Source organism: Aedes aegypti, chromosome 3 (genome assembly GCF_002204515.2).
Source record: "Aedes aegypti strain LVP_AGWG chromosome 3, AaegL5.0 Primary Assembly, whole genome shotgun sequence".
Classification (NCBI taxonomy): Eukaryota; Metazoa; Arthropoda; class Insecta; order Diptera; family Culicidae; genus Aedes; species Aedes aegypti.
Window position 1 is genome coordinate 248489270 of NC_035109.1, and position 24965 is coordinate 248514234.

At 38.9% G+C, this 24965-nt stretch overlaps 1 protein-coding gene across 1 annotated transcript in view; it reads right to left on the reverse strand.

Annotated features, from left to right (window-relative positions):
• Positions 1-24965, reverse strand: part of LOC5565213 (transmembrane and TPR repeat-containing protein 1) — a 790448-nt gene that overhangs the window by 179856 nt on the left and 585627 nt on the right. The window contains exon 5 of the mRNA XM_021851740.1: positions 16469-16646. Within this exon, the coding sequence (XP_021707432.1) occupies positions 16469-16646 (178 nt within the window). The remainder of the gene's footprint in view (positions 1-16468; positions 16647-24965) is intronic.

The window sequence follows — 24965 nt, forward strand, 5'->3', positions numbered from 1 at the left end:
GATTCTTTTAATTTTTCCGTAGACTCTTACGTTCGTTATTTTTAATTTTAATAGCTTAGTAATTGTTTATTGGTTACCAAAATTCACAGTTGTGTTTAAGTACCAATGGTGTGTGATAAATTAATATACCCGTCGTTGGGAATTTAAAAAAAGGCGGGTTTCAACATTTCCTTCACCTGGTATTTTTACTGTTGATATTTTTTTAGGTCTCAAATAAGTGATGCTACAATAATCGATGGTTCCTATTCTCAGCAGATAAATAAAACCATTGAATATGCTATGAGATAATCCGTTGAGCATGTTCACTTTTAATAACCAATGAGTGGTTGTGGTTTGACATTTAAATAATTAACTTAAAATAGTACATATTTAGTTAACTTACTCAAATATGATGCTGTTTTGTGGTACGCACAATTGACTTATTGTGAGCGAAGGTACTGGAGCACATATACCGTGTTGATTCTAAGTGTGCGGATGATTTGAATCCCGGATACCGACCTTGAATCACCCAAAAATATTGTTTCGACACTTTTTATGCTTGGAGAATGTAGAAGACATCGTAATTATGGATTCTAGGTAAACAAATAGAATTTGGATCAAAAACACCTTGAAAAAGACCAGTTTCCGGCTTTCAAAGCGACCGGCAATTCGATGCAGCACGGTATCGTACTATTTCATTGCACAATTTGATTTCTCTGTCCATGTGGGTTCGAAAATCGGAGTATCACTTTGTAGTTCAATATACTGCTTCGCGACTAAAAATGGATGAACTAACGTGCGAAGTTCGATTTTTGACCAACTTCGCCGCGTCGCGAGTCACTTCGCTATAGTGCGCATCTATGCCCTTCACCGTGTGCATTATGCGCACTATTGAGAATCGACTTGCGACGCGGCGAAGTTGGTCAAAAACCGAACTTCGCACGTTGGTTAACCCATTCTCTAACGCGAAGCAGTATACGTTTTTAAGATAAAGATTTACTTCACAATTTCTTCAATAAAACAATCAAAACTAGAATTGGTTTCATTATAGAACAACTATGCTTTAAAAACTGAGTTTCTCATCTAATTTTCAGAACAATTGTTGAATCATATAAAACAGGTATATGTTTATTTTCATATAAATTGTTAAAACACATTATCATATCATTATCATCATATAAATGTGTTTCGAAGTCATTCACAGTTCATCTTCACATTGGGAATTGATTTTTAAGACTGAAAACAATTTCTATTCGTTAACCATGTATGGAACTAAGCTAGTTCAATTACGTGTGTTTGATTAGCTTTTCTTTAAGATTAAGCACTTTCACGTCATTTGAAACCACCAGGCAATAGGGAACATATCAGATTTCTATAATAAACATATCAACAGTTAACGGTAGTGTCCAAATTTTGTTTATTACTACATACCAAAAGTTTTAAACATGAGCGTCCGGCATTTGAAACATATCAGAATTTTGCTTCGAAATCCGGACACCTGCAATTTGTATTAAAAACACGCAATTTATCCATTTTCAAAATAATTCCACTACATGTCTCACTTACTCGAATACAATATCAACCGTTTAGAACATAAAACAACGTGTATAAGCTTTTGAACTTTGAATAATAAGGAAGAATAATTTCAACTGCATCTTAACCAACTGGCTAAGCAGTGCAAAAACAAGTACGTACGATGACAAGCGATTATGTTTTTCATGTTTTTCCGGTAATTTTCGCCACCTACTACGATGCCAATACATTTGAAATGTTCAATTTTAATGTATTATTTAATTGGAATGCTAACATTTACATTTGATGTTATTTTCAACAGCAGAAAATGCTGAAATTGATCAGAGTGTCCGGCTTTCGAAGCGTCCGGGAATTCGATGCAAAACGGTAATTTCTGGTGAACTTCTGGAAATTTGATTTTTAGGGATCTTTGAAGGTGTTTATTGCTATTTTCACAAAAATGTGTTACCAGGCAAAATTTTAATAGAATATCCTAAGAAAATTGTAAAGATATCTAAAGAAAAAAAAAAACTCGAGATTTTACAAGAAAAAAATCAGAGTGATTCCTAAAGTGGAATTCCGTGGTTAAATACTTACTGAGTTCGAAAGGCATGCATGAAAAAAATATTACAATATATGCAAGGTGCTAAATAAGACGAATACTTGGGGTAATTCTATAATATCCCCAGTATGTTTTTGTTTTAACTCTTGAAACAAATCATGAAGTAATTCCTCGTTCTTTAAAAAAAGTTTTGGCAGGATTAGAAAGATGCAGGTCTTAAAAAAAGCTTGAGGTACTGCTGACGACTCGTTGGAGAAGTTCGAGGTACTCCAAGAAACGATTTCGATATAAACCCTGCAGTGAATGTTTATGAAATTTCTTGAAGAACCGAAAGTAAAATATCCAGAAGAATCCCAAAAAGCATACCTTGGGAATATGTGAGTTATATCTCCTACAAAATTCTTTGACTTATTCCTAGAAGTATTCCTGGATGAATTAGTTTTAAGGTAATTTTGCAGAATTTTGGCATTAACCTTTTTCGTTCCATAGTAGAATTTTGGTAGATTACTCTCAAAAATTATTGCTGACTGTTGATAAAATCTTTGTATGATTTATGGTAAGATATTTGGCAGAAGTATAATTGTTTGATGAACTCCAAAAATACTTCAAGAAACCAATCGGGGCGCAGTAAATTAATAAATGAGAATGAAAAAGAAAATTTAAAAGAAATTCCAGGACAAGAATTTCTATGGCTATAGATGAAGAATATTGCCGAAGACTGCGAAACAATCCGACACTTGTGAAAGAAGTTATTCAAAGAAAACCTATTGCAAAGGCGATGTTTATCAACACGTAAAGCCAATTTGCTGCATCGTAAAAATACCTATCGATATCTATGTTCAAAGTGTTAATAGAGGTCAATTGATTCTATATCATTACCCGGAATACCATTATCCGGAATGCAATTTACCGGAAGACCATTTACCGGAATGTAAGATTACCCGGAAAAACCATTTACCGGAATGCGCCATTACCCGGAAAGCCAAATCTTCAATTTTTGACAACCTTTCATTGATGCGCAGTACAAATTATATCTCGCTAACCATGGACATTCTCGACTCCCTCGGTTTCCATAAACACTATTTCAAAAGACTAATTAAATATGTTGTTCTTATTGCCGGCGCTACGACTCAACTGGGACAAAAACTGCTTCTCAGCTGTTCTTGGAGCATATCTACAGTTGTTAGATGAGAGCCTATGTCAACCGATCATTTTTGCATTCGTTCATAGTTTGACAAGTATGGAAGTACTTCATAGTTTGACAAGTATGTAAGTTCTGAAAAGATGTCAAATTTGTTAACCAGAAATAATTTTGAACCGGTAGTATTCAATTCTACCAACCTCAGCTTGATCTTTCTGAATTACTTCACTTTGCCGCAACGTAAGCCTTAAATTATGAACAAATATCACGATACCAAAATTTGATTGAACATGTGATTTTATTGGCGACCTAATTAGAAAAGAATCGCCTGATATAGATCGAAAAACTATGTCTTCAAATTTAGGCTATAAAACTTAACATTACAAGGATAGAAAGAATGAAAAGAATTTTTAATTTTCTTTTATGTCCGACACCACTTGGAAGGTACCATCATTATAAATTGAAATCGAAAAAAGCCTAACAAATAAGGTAGGTTACATTTGAGTGAATGGAACATCTCAGCATTTAAGGTGAAGATGAATCGAAGCCAAACTTCAAATTTTCAAGAGCACGGATCTGGAGAACCAAACATTCGTTTAAGTTGAAAACTTAATCGATTGATCACTAGCTGGTTGTGACCAGTCGATTAGATTTTCAGCTCAAATGGATGTTTGGTTCTCCAGATCCGTGCTCTTGAAAATTTGAAGTTTGGCTTCGATTCATCTTCACCTTAAATTTTTTTGGTGTTATGATGGTTTTCTTATTCCCTTACGTTAAACAGATCAGAATCCAATTTCAATATTGTTTCCAATAAAAAAACACTTATCTTATGAGGGAAGCAACATACAACAGTTCAATTCTCTTGTCAGCTTTATGGTTTGGGGAAAGCTAAAAATATCAAGACGAAAACTGAGAGTGCCTTGGTGATTGAGAGTAGGGACACTATTTGTCATTGTAATGTCCATCTTTGGATCCTCAATAGATATATTTTTCCTTTTAATTTGATGGTTTGTGCTATTTTTCTCCGAATGTCTGTACCCCGAATCCAATGCCAGTGTTATAAACAAGAAAAAACAATAAGCAATCAAAATAATAAGATATTTGGTCATTTTCGACTAAACACATTTTGCAAAAAATGCCGAGATCGTTGGAACTTGAAAGAACCGCCAACCAAATAAAGGAGGATGAATATCAGATGACCCAAAATGGATCATTCTAGAAAAAGGGATTTACAATCGGCTGATTGACGTTTGCAAAAACGACATTCGGCGAATTGACATTCGGCGAAAAATAAAAAAAATCTAATCATTGCTTATTTATTAACATTTGGACACTTGGAGAATCGACGGTCGTATATTAAAAGTAAAGTAACATAGTTGTTGCCATATTTAGCAAGTTCAGCCAAGACAAGCTGAAAAGATAAGTTGAAAGAAGGGTAATTCATTTATGAAATGCAAATATATGAAGATGGTGCATATTGACAGGATTAAGTATGAAGATATCTTAGAGTCCTCTCTGGTGCTTATGTATTTTGAAATGAGAACCTTATCGTTGGTAGTCCTTTTAAATATTTTTAAGTTAACATACTTTTTTTTTTTTAATTTTATTAACGACCCTTTAACTCGATTTGAGTCATTCGGGTCGAACGTATTTATTTTTCTATTTCATTTCTACAATTTAATTCAGCTTTACTATTTCTTTTCTTATGCTTGTTCATTAACCAATTTATCCAACGGTCCGTGTCATCGCATTCGGGTTCTTCTTCATCTGACTCGTTCGTCTCCATCACGTTGCCGTCATCATCATCGGTAGAGAATTCGTTCTGCGTGATCTGTGGTTCAGCCGCCAACACGATTTTATCGTCCTTTCTTTTTGGTGGTGGCGATCTCTCCTCAGCAGAGATGTCGATGTGGTTCAAACTTCGTTTGCCATGCGGTTGTTGCTGAAGCTCTTGTTGCTGGTTGAGTTTGTTTCCAGAGGCAGAAGTGGAAATAGAAGAAGTGGTGGTTTGTCCAATAGAATTGCTGGTTGTTGTTTTCGATAGCAGTTTTTTGTTGTCGGTGCATGATCTGCCTGTGTGCAGCGGTAGCGTACAATACCGACATGAAGCCGGCTGCGAATTGTAGCTAATGAGTGTTTGTTCAGTCTTTATAGTCACATACGATTTAATGTGCTTTTTGAGCTTCATTTGCACCACTCGTATGCCAGATGGGATACCTTTCCCGGCATAATTTTTGCCCCAAACTGCTTCTTTGATGCTGAACACATCCCCATACTGTTGTAAGTAGGACGCAATATCGGCGTCAGTTACGTTTTCTGAGAGATCGTGTACTTTGACCTCGACTCGTTCATCAGCCATCATCAGCTGAACTTGATAACGCTTGTTAGCAACCACCAATTCGTGTCGGTTGTTGTGCTGCTCAACCACAGTTAGAGCAGTATGAAGGTCACTGCATTTCACGTGCACACAACACTGGGCATGGTTCATTTGTAGGCGTTGAACCTCTTGCGGTCGAAGTCCCAGAGTCCGAAAGATGAACTTATGAACATCCTCGAAGTTAGGACGTTTATCGAAATTTTTCAATTCGATTTTGAACGTGTTTTCGCGGGACGTAATTGACATGATTACTAATGCACAGTAACCATGTCAAACAGAATGTATAGATCACAATGCGAACGCGTGCGTACGGATTGAAAGCTTCAGCACGAAGTTAACATACTGACCTGAATGACTGTAAAACGGTTACAAGGACGCTAATGAAAAAAGTCGAGAAATAAAGGTATAATTTTCCGGTAAATAGTCCTTCCGGGTAATGGTTTTCCGGTAAATGGTTCATTCCGGTAAATGGTTTTCCGGGTAATAGTCTTCCAGTAAATTTCATTCCGGTAATGGTATTCCGGGTAACGTCGGAGAACCAGGTCAATTGGCATCCTCTGGCGATTTTTCTTTGCAACAGTAAGTTTTCTCATAGTAAATCCCATACAAATTTTGAACAACTGGCGTTAAATTTTAGTTTCACTGAAAGAGCTGAAATTTTGCATAGTTGTAATGGGACCTAAATGCAATCCAAATATCGAACTGGAGCGAGAATCAATTTTTTTCATATAACCGTGTCCCAGGCTAATGAAAATGCATGACCGATACTTTTCTAACAACCGCACCACACGAAACGGACACGATTGATCCGAATACCGTCACTCGCCTCACAGAATCATGTAACTAAACCAACGAGTCAAACACTACTCTCTGGTAAAGTCTTACGTTTTTTTTCTTTTTTTTACTTATTGATCAAAAAGTCATTGATATATGAGGACCGATTTTTTTTTTCTGAAGATGTCCAAATTATAACTTTTGTTATAAAATAGTTGGAAGAAGGGGGGCAACGCCCTTCCTAACTCAGACCATGACAGCTAGCAAGGAACCAGAAGCCGGAAATAATTTGCATTAAAATTGATGATGCCCAGCCAAGCAGCAACTGTTTTCACTGACTGTGTCCCGGATTGGCTGGTGTCCGAAGTTTGAGCTGAAGAATATTCGCCACAGCAGTTCCGGCGCGGAGCAGCAATGGGATGAGCCCAGCCCAATGGCAGCATCCAGGTTTGCCAATTACCGTTGGGTGATTTAATCGACGGGAACCGGTTCTGCTAGGAGGAAGGGTGATTTATGAGCCTGCTGGCAACTGGGTGGAGCCCAATCCACGAGTGATTGGTTTTCTTTTCATCAGCGACAATAACTGGTTCGAGGGTGGTTGGGTTTGTGGGAAGCTATTGGAATTTAAAACTGGTGATAAACCAGCACTCATCGGAATTTATTTCAATTAGAAGCTGGTTGGTTTGCGGTCACAAAAGCGATGGAATTGAAATTTTGTCGGAAATTGATTGATGAGTGGTTTTAGGATAATTATGTTCGATGAATGGTGGACGGTGGACTTCATTATTCCGGATGGTTCATTAGACGAGGCCATGTTAATGGACTGACCGTCCTACATTTTTTTTTAATCTACCATAGATAATCAGTCTAGGGAATACCTAAGCATTGTAATTTATTTACGGCATAGATCTTTTGGATTGGTTAAGATTCCTCTCAGTCTAAAAAATTTCGAGACGCAGTGAAATGGGCCTACGGAGCAGTAACTTAGTTTGGATCGTATCAAGGTAGAACGAAGCCACACCTCAAATTTTCAAGAGCACAAGACTTGAGAACCAAACAGCGCTCCATGTTGAAAATTTATTCCATCCCGGTCAACCAGTCAGTGATTTTCGATAGCGATCGATACCGATTCGTTTTGAATCGTTGGCGATCGCCATCGTTGGACAAAGATCTATAAAGAAATCGGAAAACTGGTTGGTCGGGATTGGTCACCACCAGCAAGCAAGTAATTTGATTGATTTTCAACGCGAACTGCTGTCAGATTCTCCAGTCTCGTGCTCTTTTTCTTTCAATTTTAAGAATCATTCCTCCTAAATCACCTGTGAATTACTATTATGATAATACCTAAAATAGGGACATTTTTGCTTTTTTTAAACAAAGTGAAGGTTTTGTGGGAGAAGTTGATTATACATTCAGGAATATTTAAACGGTTTCACACTACTTAATTAAACATTCAAATTATCAGAGAATGCTATCGAAGTATTAAGTTACATGTGCCCTGATGAATATAAATATTCCACTAAACAGGAATATCTGTAAGTAAATAAAATTTAATTTTGTACTGAAGTTGAGTGTAGTACACGACAATGAAGATGGTCTCACATTTGAGATCGAAATACGCGTATCCAATAAAGTACGACTTACAGTTGGATTTGAATAGTATAGAACTAAATTCAGTTGCCGTTTCTTTAAATCTGTCGTAAACACTAAGAATGTATTGTAAATGTAGGTAATACATTTTGTTCTTGAGATAAGGCATACAAATTTTACAATTATAGATTATTGTAGGAAATCTAGAGAAAAAAGTAATTCGGATCTGTCTCATTAGAAGAATGGAAAAACAAAAAATCTGTCGGAATAAAAGTCATACAAAAACAATGGTTAAAGTTTTAGAACAGCTATGCTACCAATGACAGAAAAGTTTTGTAATGCTGACCACCTTTCGACCTAGTATTGTAGCACTATCTGGCAGCGCTAGTAAAAAAGTAGAAGGCGTTATTCGGTATAGTGCCGAAACGACTATACAAGCTCTATTTGATCAATCACAGAGTAGCAACTACACATTGTACGGTCATCAATGCTCATGCTGATGATCATATGAGTCTCTGCTTCTGCAGACAGAATATTGTTTACATTCGATGACCTCAAAAATATTGCACTGTGGTATCCCATTTTCAGCTCTATGTTGGCCTTGACTGACAATTTCTCAGAACACTCGCGTTTCCATCCGACGGCAATCAAACGGGACCACATTGTGTATACCGAGCGAACCTCAAATTCTGACGCATCATATCCAGAACACAAAAATATCCCCCCAACAAGTAATTTAATATGCACGTTGAATGAGAAAAGGCTTCGCCTCCTTGTGTGCTCCGGATATCATCTACAGAAATTTACACGAAATGTGATGCGATGATGATGAATGTTGTATGTCGGTCCGTCATTAGGTACTTACAGTACCGGACACTACAAAAACACCACTTCAGCGAAAAAAGCTCAACTCTTTGATAAATTTGGCTGTCTTTTAAATGATCATAATTGTTTTTTTTACTGTTTTTCTATGTTATGATCACACAGCTAAAAATATGTTGTAAATTTCAGTTTGTTTTCATGCACATATAGGGAGCATCAAAATAAACTGAAACGTCAACGACAAATCGCTTATTTTTCAATCAAATATACCTCAAATTTACACGATCAAGTAACATTCAAGCACCTTTAATAGAAAATTAAAAATGATGCTGCAACAATGGATGAATTTGGTTTAGTTTTACTACCTTCTTCTGACGCTGTATTGAAATTCAAATATTTTTATCTTTGCAGTGTTTGGATTTTGATCCGAATAAGCCGATAGAATCATATTCAGAGAGTTTAACAGTTCGTAGCACATCGCTATCGGAGAGCCCTAGGACAGGACGTGACAGCTCAACTAATACTGCCCCGTTGTTTTTAGTCGATAACCTTGACGATACAAAAGCTAGTGCTACCAGTATTCTTTTTAAGCAAGTATTGTGAACCAATGAGAAGTGGTCTTTTTTGACAAGCAATTAGTTTTATTTTTGTACTTTAACCTGACACGTCTTGTCTTAGGAGTAGTGTTTGATCCCTTGACCTTTACGCTTGCTCCTGCGGGGCGAGCGATGAGGGCAGTATCGAACATGTCGCGCGTCGGACGAGTAAAGTGAAAAAGTGCCGCGATAGATTAGATTGTTTTGATCCTTTGACCTTGACGCTTGCTCCTGGGCAGTGCGTCAAGAAAGCCCGAGAAGTCGTCAGTCAGCCCGAGAAGTCGTCAGTTGTTCTCCCCCTTAGTGTTACACACTAACATTCCTTTCCCCAATCCCACCTGACTGCAAGGACGTGGCCGGCGCCGTTATTGACCCTGTATGAATAGAAGCACTGAATTATGCACACTGGAGAAGATTATGGCCAATCTCAGCCAAACTTCTAGATGATTATTTGTGCATTTTCACTGACTTCGGTCAATCACGGAATAGCAACCATTGACACGTGTAGTCAGTCTAAGCTAAAGTGACCAGACGTCCCACGTTTCGCGGGACAGCGCAACTTTCAAATTGATATTACAGCGTCAAATCTTTTTTTTTTTTGACTGAAAATAGCATTTAGATCATGTTTTAGGCCTAAAATGATTGCAGAATACATATCCAATACGGAAAATGTTTGATTCGGAACGAGTTCTGACAGGGCGTTCGCGGGACATGTATGGTCGCTTTAGTCTAAGCTAAGCTTAGCTGAACCTGACACGTCTTGTCTTAGAGAAAATCCTATGAATGTTGATATTCACTCTCTCGTTTGGTACATGACGAGAGAGCGTTCAAGAGCAGCAACTCTCACCGACTACAACGGTATCGAGTTATTCGGGTAATTTAAGTTTTACATGACATTGGTTATAACTTCCACATTTGCTGGTAATGCAACCTTAAACAAATTTTGTGTAATCAATAGGATTAACACCCCTTTGGTTGCAAACGAAGCACAGAAAATGAAAAATATTCGCCTCCGTTTCTTGATCAGAATGAGAGTGGGTTAGCGAATGTTACAAGTGTTGACAGTGCGCATCGTACCTTCGTGCTGTGCGTACACGAATTCTCTCTGCTCTTGGAAGTTTTCTTAAAAACTACCTAAAGCAATAAAACGGTACTTTTCAGTGCTACTAAAACAGTACCTTTCAGTACAATTTTTTCTACTATTGATCCCTTTACGATCCTTGTTTGGACCCGCGCCTTCGATTTTTCGTTGGACTCGTTGGCGAAAGCTAGCGGTGGTAATCCTTCTTGGACACCGTTTTGGAAAAAAAACCTCTCAAAGGTCACGTATTCTTTCGTTTATTAACTAAACATGGTATCAACAACTAACAAAAGGAAGGGTGAATCTCTGAATTCACAACTTTTTTCAAAAAAAGTGGGATTCAAAACTGTCACTAAACGTGGCAAGAATGAAAGAAAGGACGCTTCCCCGGAATCCAAGGGTGAAATGAATAATTGTATCGAAATGAGCAATCAGTTCGATGCTCTAGACAAATTTTCCGAACACCAAATCGAAGCAGCCTCTAGCCCAGGCTCTTTGATTCAAGTGAGGAAGCAAAGAGCGCCGCCTATCGTAGTCAGTTGTTCCGAATTTGGGGAATTTAGGTAGGAGATCTTGAACTCCATTAGGGGAATCAAGGTTTCCTTCCAAATCGCAAAGAAAGGAGACTGTCGCGTTTTGCCGGAAACTCTTAAAGATCGCGAACTTCTTCTCAAACATTTTGACGAGAAGAAGCACATTTTTTTTACTTATGACGACAAAACTGAACGTTTGTTCAAAGTTGTCTTGAAAGGTCGCTCATGTGACTATAAATCACCTGAAGAGATCAAAAATGGAATAAATGATTTACTTGGATTTTCCCAGTCCAAGTAATCATTTTGAAAAAGAGAACCCAATCTGGCATTGTTCGGAAAGGGGTTTCTCAAGAATATTATTTAATTCACTTCAACAAAAAAGAACTAAATAATATTAAAGCTTCAGAAAAAGCAAAACTTTTGTTCGATGTCCGTGTGACATGGGAACATTTCCAGAAACCTGGAGGAAATTACCAGAACCCCACTCAGTGCCGTCGGTGCCAAAAGTGGGGTCATGGTACAAAAAATTGTCGCATGGATGCATGATTTGCGGAGGTTCTTCTCACGCCAAGGACGTCTGTCCAGTGAAGGAAGATACCGATAAGTTCTTATGCGCCAATTGCAAGGGCAATCATAAGTCAAATTTTTGGGCTTGCCATTCGTGTAGGTGAGTCTTTGAGGCTCGTGCCAGGCAGATGAAAGATAATATCCGTTACGATAGATAGTAACGTAGAGTATCGAACAATGGTCATTTCTGAGTTAACGATCGCTTGATCATGAATCATACCCATCAGGAAGATCATATCATGCTCATTCACAAACTAATTTTAATCCGTCGGGTAGCCATTCGAATCTTGCAATTTCGAATGTATCTACCCACGGAAAATCCTTTGCCGATATCGTAGCAGGTAATTTGAACTCCTCTGCTATTCGTTCTATGAGTACCCATTCTAATTGTTTCCAATCAAATGGAAAAAAAACCTACCGCCACAGGTTATTCCTACTCCGCCTCTTCGTCTACCGAAAATTCTAATGGGAAATCATCAGATAATGTACCCACTTCGAGTGATATGTCTGCCTCTGATTTTAAATTTCTAACTGAACAATTGAATCTAATGATGGATGCAATGTTCAAAGCCACCACTATGACTGAAGCAGTCCATATTGGTGTAAAATTTACAAATCAAATTGTTATTGGATTACGTTTTTCTAATGGATCCAAATAATAATTTAAATATTTTAAATTGGAATGCTCGTTCTCTGAATAGTAAAGAGGACGAGCTGTTTAATTTTCTTACGGTTAATAACGTGCATATAGCAGTTATTACCGAAACGTATTTAAAACCTGGATCTAAACTCAAAAGAGATCCCAACTTTTTTGTTTATCGTTATGATCGACTTGATAGGGCATGTGGGGGAGCTGCAATCATCATTCATAGACGTATAAAACATCAACTGTATTTGTCATTTGAAACTTAAGTTTTTGAAACTTTTGGTGTTTTTGTTGAGACACAGCTTGGTAAATATACTTTCATAGCTGCCTATTTGCCTTTTCAAAGCTCTAGACAGCAAGTTAATTTGCTCCAAACTGACTTGCGAAAATTTACTCGCAATAAGTCAAAATGTTTTGTCATTGGTGACTCTAATGCCAAACATCGGTCATGGAATAATTCTCAAAGTAATTCCAACGGCAGAATTTTATTTGACTGCCTTTCAGGATATTTCTCAATTCAATACCCTGATAGGCCTACATGTTTTTCCTCTTCTAGAAATCCATCTACGATTGACTTGGTCTTAACCGACTCTAGTCATCTTTGTAGCCAATTAGTTACTAATGCTGATTTTGATTCTGATCATGTCCCTGTAACATTTTAAATATCCCATAAAGCGATTTTCAATCCTATCAGCTCCTCTTTAAATTATTTTCGAACCGCCTGGAATATACACTCCCGTGCAAAAGTTTGGGTTCACCCCCTAAAAACATACAAAGGTATTCTGTTCATATCTATGTGATAACACGTCCAATTGAAACTCTTTAAGCCGCATTCGAAAGGCAATGAGTTATTCTTACTTCGTGTACCCAAACTTTTGCACGATGACTTGACTGACTGTTTCATTGATTTTGAATACTTTCCAGATTTTTCCGCCACAATTTCGTGGGGTCTCTTCAAAGAATATAAGATAACGATTTTAATGACACTTCGATTTAAAATTTTAGTCGATCCAATGCTGAGGAAATTAGATATGATTTTTCAGCGTGTTTTTTGAAAAATGTCACAACTTTAAGTAAAAATTTAGTATACAAAGATAAAAGAAAGTTTTTGGAAAAATGCATACTAAGTAAGAATAACTCTTTGCCTTTCGAATGCGGCTTAGAGAGTTTCAATTGGACGTGTAATCACAGAGATATGGACTGAACACTTTTGCATGTTTTTAAGGGGGAGAACCCAAACTTATGCACGGGAGAGTGTATATGAAACGTATATGACCCTTATCTTGATGTTAATATTCCTTTACAAACTAAACTTGATATTGATAATTCTCTTGAAACTTTAACAAATTCCATTGTTGAAGCCAAGAGCATTGCAATTCCAAAATGTGAAGTAAAGTTTGAATCCGTGATTATAGACGACGATCTTAAACTCTTGATCCGCCTTTAAAACGTGAGGAGAAGGCAATTTCAACGCAATTGCGATCCTGCTATGAAAATTATATGGCAGCATTTGCAGAAAGAAATCAAGAAACGTTTTGCTCAGTTAAGAAAAAAAAAAACATTTTGAAAATAAAATTTCACCCTGGCTCTAAGCCCTTTTGGAAATTATCAAAAATTAAAAAAAAAATTCCTCAGAAGCCAATACCGGCATTGAAAGAGGAAAACAAATTATTACTAACTAATTGCAAAAAAGCTCAAAAATTTGCTATGTAGTTTGATAGCGCACACAATTTTAATTTAGGACTTACTTGTCCAATTTAAAATCAAGTTACTCAGGACTTCGAAAATATTCTAAATCAAGAGAACGTTTTCGAAAATGCCTGGGGAATTGATTTGGAAGAAGTGAGAACTATTATTAAAAAATTCAAAAATATGAAAGCTCCTGGCAATGATGAAATTTTCTACATCCTCATCAAGACACTTACAAAAATAAGCTTATAATTTTTAGTTCATATATTTAACAAATGTTTTCAATTAGCATATTTTCCTGACAAATGGAAAAATGCTAAGGTTGTTCCAATTTTAAAACCAGACAAAAATCCTGCAGAAGCTTCTAGCTATCGTCCAATCAGTTTGCTTTCCTCCATCAGTAAACATTTTGAAAAGGTCATTTTGAACAGAATGATGGCTCACATCAACGAAAATTCAATTTTTGCCAATGAACAGTTCGGATTCCGCCATGGACATTCGACCACTCATCAACTCTTACGTGTAACAAATTTGATCCGTTCCAACAAATCTGAAGGCTATTCTACTGGTCTTGCTCTTCTAGACATAGAAAAAGCATTCGACAGTGTTTGGCATGAAGGTTTGATTGTAAAATTAAAAAACTTTAATTTTTCAACATACATTGTTAGAATAATTCAAAGTTATCTGTCAAATCGTACACTTCAGGTTAATTATCAGAACTCCAGGTCTGAAAGACTTCCTGTAAGAGCTGGTGTTCCCCAAGGCAGCATTTTGGGACCAATATTACACAATATTTTCACATCTGACTTACCTGAGCTACCTCAGGGATGTCAAAAATCTTTGTTTGCGGATGACACAGGCCTCTCCGCCAAAGGACGAAGCCTGCGTGTCATCTGTAGTCGATTGCAAAAAAGTTTGGATATTTTTTCTTCATACTTGCAGAAATGGAAGATTTCTCCTAATGCTTCCAAAACTCAACTAATAATATTCCCACATAAACCAAAAGCTCTTTATTTAAAACCTTCAAGTAGACATGTTGTAACGATGAGAGGGGGTCCAATAAATGGGTCAGATGAAGTTAATTATCTAGGGCTCATGCTAGATAAGAATTTAACTTTCAAAAATCACATTGAGGGCATTCAAGCCAACTGTGATAAATATGTTAAATGTCTCTATCCCCTTATTAATAGAAATTCAAAACTTTGTCTTAAGAACAAGCTTTTGATATTCAAACAAATTTTCAGGCCAGCCATGTTGTATGCTGTACCAATATGGACTAGCTGTTGTAATACCAGGAAGAAAGCTCTGCAGAGAATTCAAAATAAAATTTTGAAAATGATTCTGTTATAATACCAATGAGTTATATAGAATATCCAATGTTTAAACATTGAAACAAATGTCAAATAAAATCATTAATAATTTCAGGCAAAAATCGTTGCAATCTTCTATTGCCACGATTAATGCGTTATATGCTTTGGTTAAGTTAGGTTAAGTAAATTGAAAACGTTATTTATTTTTTTCTCTCTTATAAGCAGGTGTAAAAAATCTGAACTGCTATGTTGTTTGTTTGTTTGTTTTATTATCGACACTTTACACCAAACAGGTGCATTCGTGTCAAAATAATAAAAAAAAAACATTTCGCTTTACAATTCAATTTCATACATTACTTACAATATTTAGCAATGAACTTATCTTGCCGTTTCGACCGCTTGTCAAATTTGATCCTCCATCCGGTTACATCATCTGGCTCGGGATCTGGAACTGCTATGGCAAATGTAATATGTTGTTCACAAAATGGCAAACCAAAAAAAAAAAAAAATAAGAAGGTACAAAATGTATATTATTCTGTGACTTATGTATCCTAAGTATTATTAGGCTTCAGTATGCGTTGAGCTCTCTTGAGCTTTGCGTATATTTTCACAAATTCATGGCTCAATTTGTCAAACAAACACACATTGTGTCTTTTGACTACAAGTTTTCAAAAGTTAGCTTGGGATTCGCTAACCATTCTAAATGCACAAATCGAGAGATTAGAGTTTAAAAGTCAATAACGGCGCCCGTTACAACGTAATACTGCTCAAATCTTCAAAAAAATAAGCTCGCTATTTCAAAGCTTAATCTACACATACTGTAGCTTTGAGATAGTCACATTCTACAACAAAAATGAATAGAATCGAAGCCTTGTTAAATTTTAAAATGACTTATTCTGTACTGGTGTTATTATCCTATCATTTATTTATTTAAACTCCAATGAAAGTATCTCCTTATTTCAAGCCTTAGTAATTTTAATATTATATGAACTTATCGATTGATAAGAAGGAAACAAGACATAAAATAAATGTGATAAAAGGATTTGATTATTAAAAAGTAAACCAAAAAAAATTGGAGTTTAACTTTTGTTGCTGAAGTGGTCTAATTTTATTGTCCGTAACTGTACATCCCCGGCTTTTGGTCCATGTATGCCCGGGCCTGATGTGGTCAACTGACCAAAAACCGACCAAACCCAGCAGTGGGCACCCAGCGCGCACAGGGTTACCCTCACTCTATCATGGTCTCAAAGTCGCAACTACACCCCAATGCATTGCCACAAGGTACTTACCGCTTCCGTGTGGATCGGATGTACGGCGAACATCACTCCGGCAAATACGGCGAAATTCTTCCGCAGACCGGCGATCGTTGTGCAGACTCGAGTGAATAATACACAGGCGGCCGCATGGAGAACCACGTTGGTTGCATGAAACCATAGCGAGCGTAGGCCAAATGTTATATAATTTAATCTGAAAGCAGAACGGAGAATGAAAAGAAAATGAAACGACAGTTGGCACGGGTCTTGGCTGAATGAGTAGGTGTGTAGGTGGAAAGACGAAAGCTCCGGTTGACATGCGAGAGGCGGTCCTGGTGCAGTTGTGGGTACTGGTAAACAGAGCTGGATTAGGATTTAATTATTTCAGATTACAAATATGTTTAGATTACGAGCACAACTTGGTACAAAATGCTTCATGTGTACGCTAACCTCCATTTACCTTATTGCTCGAAAAAAGTTAAATCGTTACTTATATAAAAAGTAGCAAAATGGACTGTTATGCAACTGTTACGCAACTATTTTGAAAGAGTGCTGAAAAGTAGCACTTTTCAGTACATAGAATGGAATTGAGTCGCCATTAACTAGATTTCGACCCACCTTCACTTTGATCACATACCCGATACTGACCCGACTTCAAACCGATGTCAACTTGACATTGGGTAAAATTCAACCCGATTTGGACGCGACATCTGGTAGACATATAAAGTGAAATTAGCCCATTTGTTTCTTTTGTGAACTTTAAGAATGAATGTGTTAAATTGTTGAAATAATTAAAGCGTAAAACAGAATTATAACAACAGGTTGTAATTATTTTATTTTTTTGTAACAGAGCGGAATGAATTGTTGAAAAATTAAAAAAAAAACATACACTCACTGTAACAAATTTATAACAGTTATTGAAACGATTATAATCGATTCAATATCTGTTATAATTTGGTTACAGTGAGTGTTATTTTTTATTCAATGGTTAATCCCACTCTGTTACAAAATAGATAAATAAAATAATTATTACCAGTTGTTATAATTCTGATTTGCTGAAAGCGGATATTTGTATTCTGAGTTGGAAATTTATATTTAAGTTTTGAATTGGAAATGCTCACATTAGAACAAAAGAAGGATTTTGTTCACATTCATTTGAAAATTACAGAGCTCACCCTGGTGATAGAGCACCGGAAAGACGTTTACCGTCGAATAGTAGCTGAAGAGTGCACCCCGTTGGCATCGGGCACCATTAGAGAATAAAATATTAAACTATATACCGACCGCCTGAAGTAGTTTTGCGCATCGACGGAAATAATAATGAATGACAGAAATTATAAAAATTTATAATAACTTAACTCTAAAGCTTTTTCCTCCCTCTAAATAATTTTCTTTGACTTGGTCATTTGCAGTCGTACTTTTAATCGCCTTTGCTCCCTCCCCCTTAGCAGGAAACCTCTTCCGCACTTACGTCAATCGTGACGACGACGACGGATGAGCATTCTCGAGTGGAATCCTTTCATCGTCATCATCATCATGGGAAAATCAACGTTCAGGGCGCGGTTGCTTGCTATTCAAGATTGGAAGGGATAAAAAATGAACCGTTCGGAACAGTGGCGTAGATAGACTTTTCGGGGTTCAGTGTGGGGCCGAATTTGAGGGCCTCCAAAATGCGGCAATACGCCAACATAACTGGTGTTCAGTAACTAAAATAAAGAGCAGATTTGTTTCCTTCTCTTTTGACTCCCTTAAAATGGGTGACATATTTATTTTCGCTCGGGTGTGTCAGTTCTATAGAAGATGGCATCGAAACAGCAAGCACTCCGCGAGCGTGTTGTAGGTTTTTACCATATAAAAAAATAATTGTCTGGCCAAAGATGCGGAATTGTATCCGTAAGATGGTGGTTAGTATCGTCCAGCGCTCTTGTGGGATTATCGCGACTAAGTTGCATCATACGACTGACCAGGGCCTTTTCTCCAATATTCAATGATGTTTTGGAAGAAAAAAGATTATGTTTTTAATAAAAAATACTGAACCTAGTGGAAAATATTGTTTTTATTATGTGACTGAACGATAGGTTTTGACCAGCCTTTTATGAACGCAGAATACATTCAGCTGTCCCTAGCAAGGTTACTGAGTTAATTTCTTTTCAAAAGGCATGAGGACCGCCTTGGTTTAAAATATTGCCCGTAATAAAAATGTGTCCAAACCAGTTCTATTGTGGTAAATTGGTTAACATGAGAACGTATTTTTAACCCTAAAATCAAAATAAGTGTCTTAAATAAAGTATTAGAATCAACTACGAAAAAGGTATTGATCCTACTTTTATCGATACACCGGTTGATACTCTATTCAGTTTTTCCATTCAAAACCTCTTTTAGTCTGACTAAACAAGGAAAAATTTGAAGAAATTGAATATGAAATGCAATAAGATATTATTACTATGATTTCGGGTCTCCTACTGCTACGCTTCTGGTTTGGATTGAAAAGAGCGAGAAAGAGACCAGAAAGAGGTACCGACAAAGTAATCCAAGTGGAAATTTAGTTCGTTTGTATGTTGTGCTTAAATCAATTATTCATTACTGGTAATTTGTCGAAGCATGTTTCTCCATGTTTGTCCGTTGGTTGTGTACGGAAAAAGGGGCGTATTTGAGCAGAAGGTATGGCTCAGCTTGGTCAATGAGGAGTAATTGCAATTCAGTTGCAAAAATGTTGTTTCTAGCAAGAAGGAACGGACAGTGTGGACACACATCTGTTATCGCTGCTCAAATATTCAGGGAAAGCAATTTGGATTTTCTATTGGTTGATTGCATTATACATTGAAAGGTAAGGAATACATAAGTTTGTGGTTGGATGAAGCCATCGATGGCTATGGATTTTGGATATAGTCAAGTGCATTTTTGATGTAGTTAAGAATCGATAGCCAATGTTGCACTGAAGGAAATTTATGGGCATGTAAAAAAATGCTTATAAAAAAGCTACTAACTCGGGTATATTTAATTCTGTGGTTGGCTTTGGTCTCTCATTATGTTAATGTATTAGTGAAACGGATATGCAATTAATTTCAAAAGAAAATAACCTTAATCCATACACTAGTAAATAGTAACATGAGAATGAGCATGATTGACCGCCCGCAGATGCTACTCTGTTATTGCAAGAACAGGTGTATTTACACAGGGAACCAACAGGACACTACTTGGGATCAGTAGCATCCTCAATGAGTAAGTACTGGTGCTCACATTATCATAACAAACAATACCGGCGCCAGCTGCGTCCGAATGTAGGTCAATTTAGGGATGGGAGGGAAATGTTGACGTGTTACTTGCTTAATGGAAGCCGAAGAGTCCTCTGCACTTCCACAAGTAAACACTGGGAGTTTGGATATGGGGAAGGGATACGTTTTCGTAAACGATAAATATATAATTTGCAATGAATGCGCCTAACCGGATTCGCGATATTACTCGATAAACGCATTGAACACCGAACAAGTGTTCGTCACTCGCCCCCATAGCAGCAAGCGACAAGATGAAAGGATCAAATACTACTAACGCGTTCCGCGACCCGCGACACTATTCCACTGTGCTACGCGAGCGGCGCGCAACACGATTGAGCCTGCCCTCATCGCCCACCCCCACAGGAGCAAGCGTTCAAACATCACTAACTAATCGCGGCACTTGTTTCACTGCTATGCGAATGACGCACGACATGTTCGATCATCTTACATCAGAGGAAATTCCCTCCCAAAAAGGGAAAGACGGCAAAGCTCCGAGCGATCTGCCTTCGGACTAGACGAAGATTGCAACACGCACGCACAGAAGCACAAAGAAAAGCGCGCGGTGCAGCATACAGGAAGGCGAAGTTAGCTCTCAAAAGAAAATCAAGAATCGAGAACGGGCATGCTTAGATAGCCTATGCCAGAATGTCAACTCGAGCCCATGGGATGATGCCTACAGAGTGGTAATGGCTAAGGCCAGAGGTGTTCGTGTCAAATAAGGCACCAGCATCCGATGGTATCCTGAATGTTGCCCTTAAAACGGCAGTCGATGCAGTTCTCGCACCATAGAGTCTAAGCGATCCCTTAGGCATCTTGGGGTAATGAACGATAACAAGCTCAGCTTCGTTAGCCGCGTTGAATATGCCTGTATGAGGGCATCGAGAATGATATCTAACTGCTCATCTGTAATTGCAACACGCAAAATCTTCTGAACATGCAGTATGCCTAGAATAGTCCATTTTACGAAACGGCAACACTGATAATATTGCTGTTACTTTCACACGTTACGACACCGCCTACTGTCAAAATTTCATACATAAAATAGCGATCAGCTGTTCAAAAACGTCTCGTAAAATGGACTATACTGCTTCCTTTCCTTTTTTTATTATAGTAAAGAGCCCTGTTGAACTTCTACTGGACGCTCATGTTCGTTTTGTTCCTCTACGATGATTAGTTCTCCGCTGCTGCTGTTCGGGCTCTCGATGCCGAGGTCAGTTCAATGATTGCAGGTGAAGGATGACTTCCGATTCACTGGTTTGTGACGATCAATGCTACTCGGCCTAGTCCCTGACAGTGGAGCTAGCCTACTCCGGCTACGAGCTTCGTCATGCTTCGATAGTAGCCGGTGGAGTGCCGAAATCGGTTCAGCGATTCCGGTTGGATGGCTCCCCCTGCACTAGTGTCCCGACAACTCAAGCCGATGATACGCTACGTGCTACCGTAAAACGGGGTAACTTTGATAGTTTTTTCGAAGAAAACTTGAATATTTATGCATGCTGTTTCAAAGAATAATAATTTATATTTTTAAAACAAGTACTGGCATCCTAGCTATCGATTGCAGTCGATAGATTTCCAAAAGATTTATTATGAACGGATATATAATTTTTCATATCATCGAAAGTTGGTTTTCTGTTTTGGGGTAACTTTGATAATGGAGTATGAATCGAACAAAATTGAGTGAATAACGAACATTTGTAGGGCATTGCATACCTCTAGGCGTTTAACGTTATATGGAAATTTCTGACTTAGATTACAAAAATGGTCCCAGTTTGTGAAAATGCTATTCGCTAAGAGATTTTAGACCGTATTCAAGTTCTATGATAACTAGGCTGTCAAAGATAAGTGGCCAACTATTCAAAACTACATCAAATAGTGATCGTAGAACAGATTGTTTGTAAGCGTTTCGAAAATGCTAAAATTGTGTCAATTTTTAATATTCGTATAAAAAGCCTCAAACGCAATTGATTCCAATGAAAATAGCTTTGACATGAAGTGTCATACTAATACTCTTTACTTTTGCATTTGTTTTGCTTAACTGATTAACAGAAACTTCGTTATTTCGTTTAATATGTTGTGGGTCTCGCACTATCAAAGTTACCCGCATTATCAAAGTTACCCCGTTTTACGGTACTCAGAATAGTCCTTGGCGGTGAATCTATCCTACTCCGACGAAGATTTCCCCGGTAGTCGAAGATCCCCCGAACTGATGCTATCTGGGCAGATGCTGAGGTCGGTCCTGCGATTCCGATGGTGGGAAGCTTCTGGTTCACAGGCGCCCCGACGATCTTTTGCCAGTACTACCAAGCGATCTACTCAACAAGTCCCTGACAGTGGACTTAGGCTATTTCAAAGCTGGCTGGGCAAATGCTGAGGTCGGTCCTGCGGTGGAGGGAAACTTCCGGATCACAGGTGTCCCGATGACCTTTTGCCGGTGCTACTACGTGATTTACTCAACTAGTCCCCTACGGTGGACGTTATCTACTTCGAAGCTTGCCGGACAGATTCCGAAGTCGGCACAGGCTGGTTCACAGACGCCCGACGAGCATTTGCCAGTGCTGTTTCGCGAATTACTCAGCTATACCCCAACGGTGGACTACGCCCGCTACGCTACGCCCGCTCTACTAGGTCTTGTCCTCGACGGAGGATCAAGCCTACTCTGATCGCAACCCTCTGTTCTACACGCCATCTCCTTTGCTGCAACGACATAATCTGCGTTATCCCCCTGTTCACTGCATTCCAAGTGCTTTCATGCTGGCACATGTTCTGCACAAAGCTGTCCGCTCGCGGTTTCTGACATTATCTCGCTTCGTATATCCATGAATCAAGGGCAGTCGAATAAAACATGCTCAAGTGTCTCCTCGATATTTGGATAGGCGGACAATGTGGAGACTCTGGAGACTCCAAATCGGTACAGATATTTCCGAAAGCATCCATGGCCCGACAAAAACTGGGTCAGGAAGAAATTAACTTCTCCATGTTTTCTGGTCTCCACACCGACACGTTAGGAATGAGCCTGTGGGTCACCCTTCCTTTCTCCTAGTTATTCCACTCCTGTTGCCAATTGGAAATTGTATTCAATCTGATGGTATTCCTCACAGTCCTTGTGTCCCATTGCTGGTAGAATGTTATGTCCTCAGCCAGAGTGATGCAGATGGGGATCATTCCGGCGATAACGCACACTTCCTCCGATATAGTGCGGTAAGCACTCGTCATCTGTATAACCATGAGCCGGAAAGTACCTGCCAGGTTCTCTCGGTTACGTTTGATTCTAACTTCTGCAGCCCAAGCCGGGACTCCGAATCTCAATATAGGCGATGATATGGTCGCCAGAAGACGTCACGTACTGCTTCTTGGTCCTCCAATGTTAAGCGTAATTCTACCTACAGTGTTCGCTGCTTTCGCAGCCTTTTCCCAAGCATAATCTACGTGGCTGTTGCAGTTTGGCCTGTCGTCAATCATTACTCCAAGGTGCTTTAGAGAGCACTTCGATGATATTGCGTGTCCTCAGACGTTGATCTCAAATTGCTGAACCACTTTGCAGTTACTGATCAGCACAACCTCCGTTTTGTGATTATCCAACTGCAGCTTGACTCCAGTCATTCACGATTCGCCGTCAGCCTCTCCATCTCTTCCGCAGTCTCGCAAGTTATCGCAAGAACGGCATCATCTGCGAACCCGACGATCTCGACTCCATTTGGCAGTGTCAAGATTAGCACTCCATCGTACATCATATTTCACAGTGTCCCTGTGGAATTTCCACAGTGACCCTGTGGAATTTCCACTATTAGTTTATTTGACATCCGTCCCTGGTTTGTGTCGTAAGCCAGTACCCGGTTCTAAAAGAAGTTATGAAGAACTTTACACAGATATTCGGGGACCAAGGGCTGCGGCGTTAGCTTCCCAACTGGCACCGTTGAACGCATTCTTAACATCTTCCGTTACCACTGAGCAGTTTCGATCGCCTCTTCTCTTCTGTTTGGACGCTTTCTTCACGCACACGCGCGTCCGAATAGCATCAACCATCGAAGTCTTTTTACGGAATCCGAACTGCGTTTTCGACAATCCGTTCTCGCCTTCCGTGTAGATCATCAGCCTGCCGAGGCTGACCTTCTTCAGAGGTTTACCGAGAGTATCCAGCAAGCATATTGGTCTATTTGAAGCAGGATCTCCGGGCGGTTTTCACGGTTTTGGCATCAACACCAGCTTTTGTGCCTTCCATCTGCCTAAAAAGTAACCTTCCGCTAGACACTTCTGTAACGCTATCCGAAAACACTAAGATTGCTGCCCTTAGCGCTACGTTAAAGATACTATCTGATCCGGGAGCATTGTTCAGCTTCAATCCTTTAGCAACCGTTATCAGCTCGGCGTTAGAAACTTGGGTATCGCCATGTTCTTTATCAACGTCAGCGTACGATGTGGGCGGTCACGCGGTGGGAGCATGTATAGGAAAGAGATCGCCACTATAAATTTCAGTTTGTCGGGACACAGCTGATGTCACTGGGGTCTTGACCTTCGCTATCACTACTGGATAGGCGTTGCCCCATGGATTTGAGTCAGCTTCGCAGCTCAACTCATTCATTCATTTCATTTATTTAGTTAACATCTAAACAGATAACACTGAATCTACTATTTCACGCCACAGTACTCGGTTCAAGGCCGCATCTTTCCATCTTCTGTTATGTCCCACGCTCGCCAAATCGATGCGCACTTTATCCGCCCACCTAGCTCGCTGCGCTCCACGCCATCTTGTACCAACCGTACGGTTTGGCCACCTTCTGGATACTGGGTTCGCTCTAGAGTTGGGCGTGCTCGGGGTTCATTCTTCGCCGCCATACACCGTTGTCCTGCACACTACCAAAGATCGTTCTATGCACCCGACGTTCGAAGACACCAAGTGCTTGCAAGTTCTCCTCGATCAGAGTCGACGTTTCATTCCCGTAGAGGACTACCGGCCTTATGCGCGTTTTGCACATGGTAAATTTCTGCGGGTATGAATCTTTCTTGATATAGTTGGCCCGACTTCACTGATGATGGGCCTCCGTATTTCACGTTATTGTCAGCCGTCAGCAAGGATCTAAGATAGACGAACTCGTCAACCACCTCGAACGTATCCCCGTCTAGCAGTGTTACCTACCAAGACGAGCCCTGTTACGCACGGCCCCACCAGCAAGCATGTACTTTGTCTTGGTTGCATTCACCACCAGTCCAATTTTTGCTGCCTCGCGTTTAAGGCGGGTATACAGCCTTTTCAAATGTTC